This window comes from Etheostoma cragini, chromosome 11 (genome assembly GCF_013103735.1).
Source record: "Etheostoma cragini isolate CJK2018 chromosome 11, CSU_Ecrag_1.0, whole genome shotgun sequence".
NCBI lineage: Eukaryota > Metazoa > Chordata > Actinopteri > Perciformes > Percidae > Etheostoma > Etheostoma cragini.
In genome coordinates, this window is record NC_048417.1 from 1,310,134 (window position 1) to 1,311,255 (window position 1,122).

The 1,122-nt window shown below is 42.8% G+C and overlaps 1 protein-coding gene across 1 annotated transcript in view; it reads right to left on the minus strand.

Annotated features, from left to right (window-relative positions):
• The window catches only part of LOC117952549 (inactive dipeptidyl peptidase 10-like), a 103,670-nt gene that overhangs the window by 21,670 nt on the left and 80,878 nt on the right, over positions 1-1,122 (minus strand). Inside the window, exon 10 of the mRNA XM_034884929.1 lies at positions 421-518. Within this exon, the coding sequence (XP_034740820.1) occupies positions 421-518 (98 nt within the window). The remainder of the gene's footprint in view (positions 1-420; positions 519-1,122) is intronic.

The following is a 1,122-nucleotide window of genomic DNA, read 5'->3' on the forward strand; positions in this document are numbered from 1 at the left end:
TCCATCTTCATCCATCCATCCATCTTCATCCATCCATCCATCTATCCATCTTTATCCATCCATCTTCATCCATCCATCCATCTTCATCCATCCATCTCCATCCATCCATCCATCCATCCATCCATCTCCATCCATCCATCCATCCATCTTCATCCATCCATCTATCCATCCATCCATCTTCATCCATCCATCCATCCATCTTCATCCATCCATCCATCCATCCATCCATCCATCTTCATCTGCTTATCTAGTATCGGGTCGCGGGGGCAGCAGCTCCAGCAGGGGACCCCAAACGTCCCTTTCCCGAGCCACATCAATATACTTATATTGTTATATATAAATGTATATAGTTTTAGTTATTGTTCTTGGTGTGGACGAGCCTTTAGATTCCTTATTATTTAAAATGTGTTTTAATCATACCTCTTTTCCAAACTGTGAGGAGGTCTCAGTTCAGTTGTGAGGGAGCTGCCGTCCAGAGAGACAACATAGAGTCTGACGCTGGGATTGATCTGGCCCATCTACAGAAAAACCAGCACAAACACCCATGATGCACTGCATGCGCTGCAGCAACAACAACATGCACTGAGCAACACACTGCACTTGTTTTCCATTTCCTGTCTGCTGCCACCTGGAACAACAGGACGTTAAAGGGAATACAACGAGAACACGAAGCAGAGAACAAACTGGGTTGCTGAACACTGTCGTTTCCCTTCGCTAAGCCCCTCAAACGTGGAGCTCATTAGTCTACTTGACAATGAAACCTCCAGTCACAATGATGCACTTCATTTGTTATCATTCCCATATACTCCAGTACTTCACTTTTCGGTCTTTTGTACAGAAAAGAAAGGAAAGAAAATTAATATAACTAAATAAAAAGAAAGTAGTTTAAAGCGTGTACTGGGGACAAAGACTTTTGTCAGATCTTGACTTTGTTTTGCAAGATAAGTTTCATTTGTGAGATCTTGCAAATCCAACAAACAATAAGGCTAACCTAGCTAGCTAGTAGCGCGCTAGCTAGTAGCGCGACATGATTACATCTTACATCAAAATGCTGGTCCCCTTAACGTTAAAGGGCTGTTTGAGGAATAAGACTTGGTTTTAGGAGTAGGGTTAGAGTTAGGT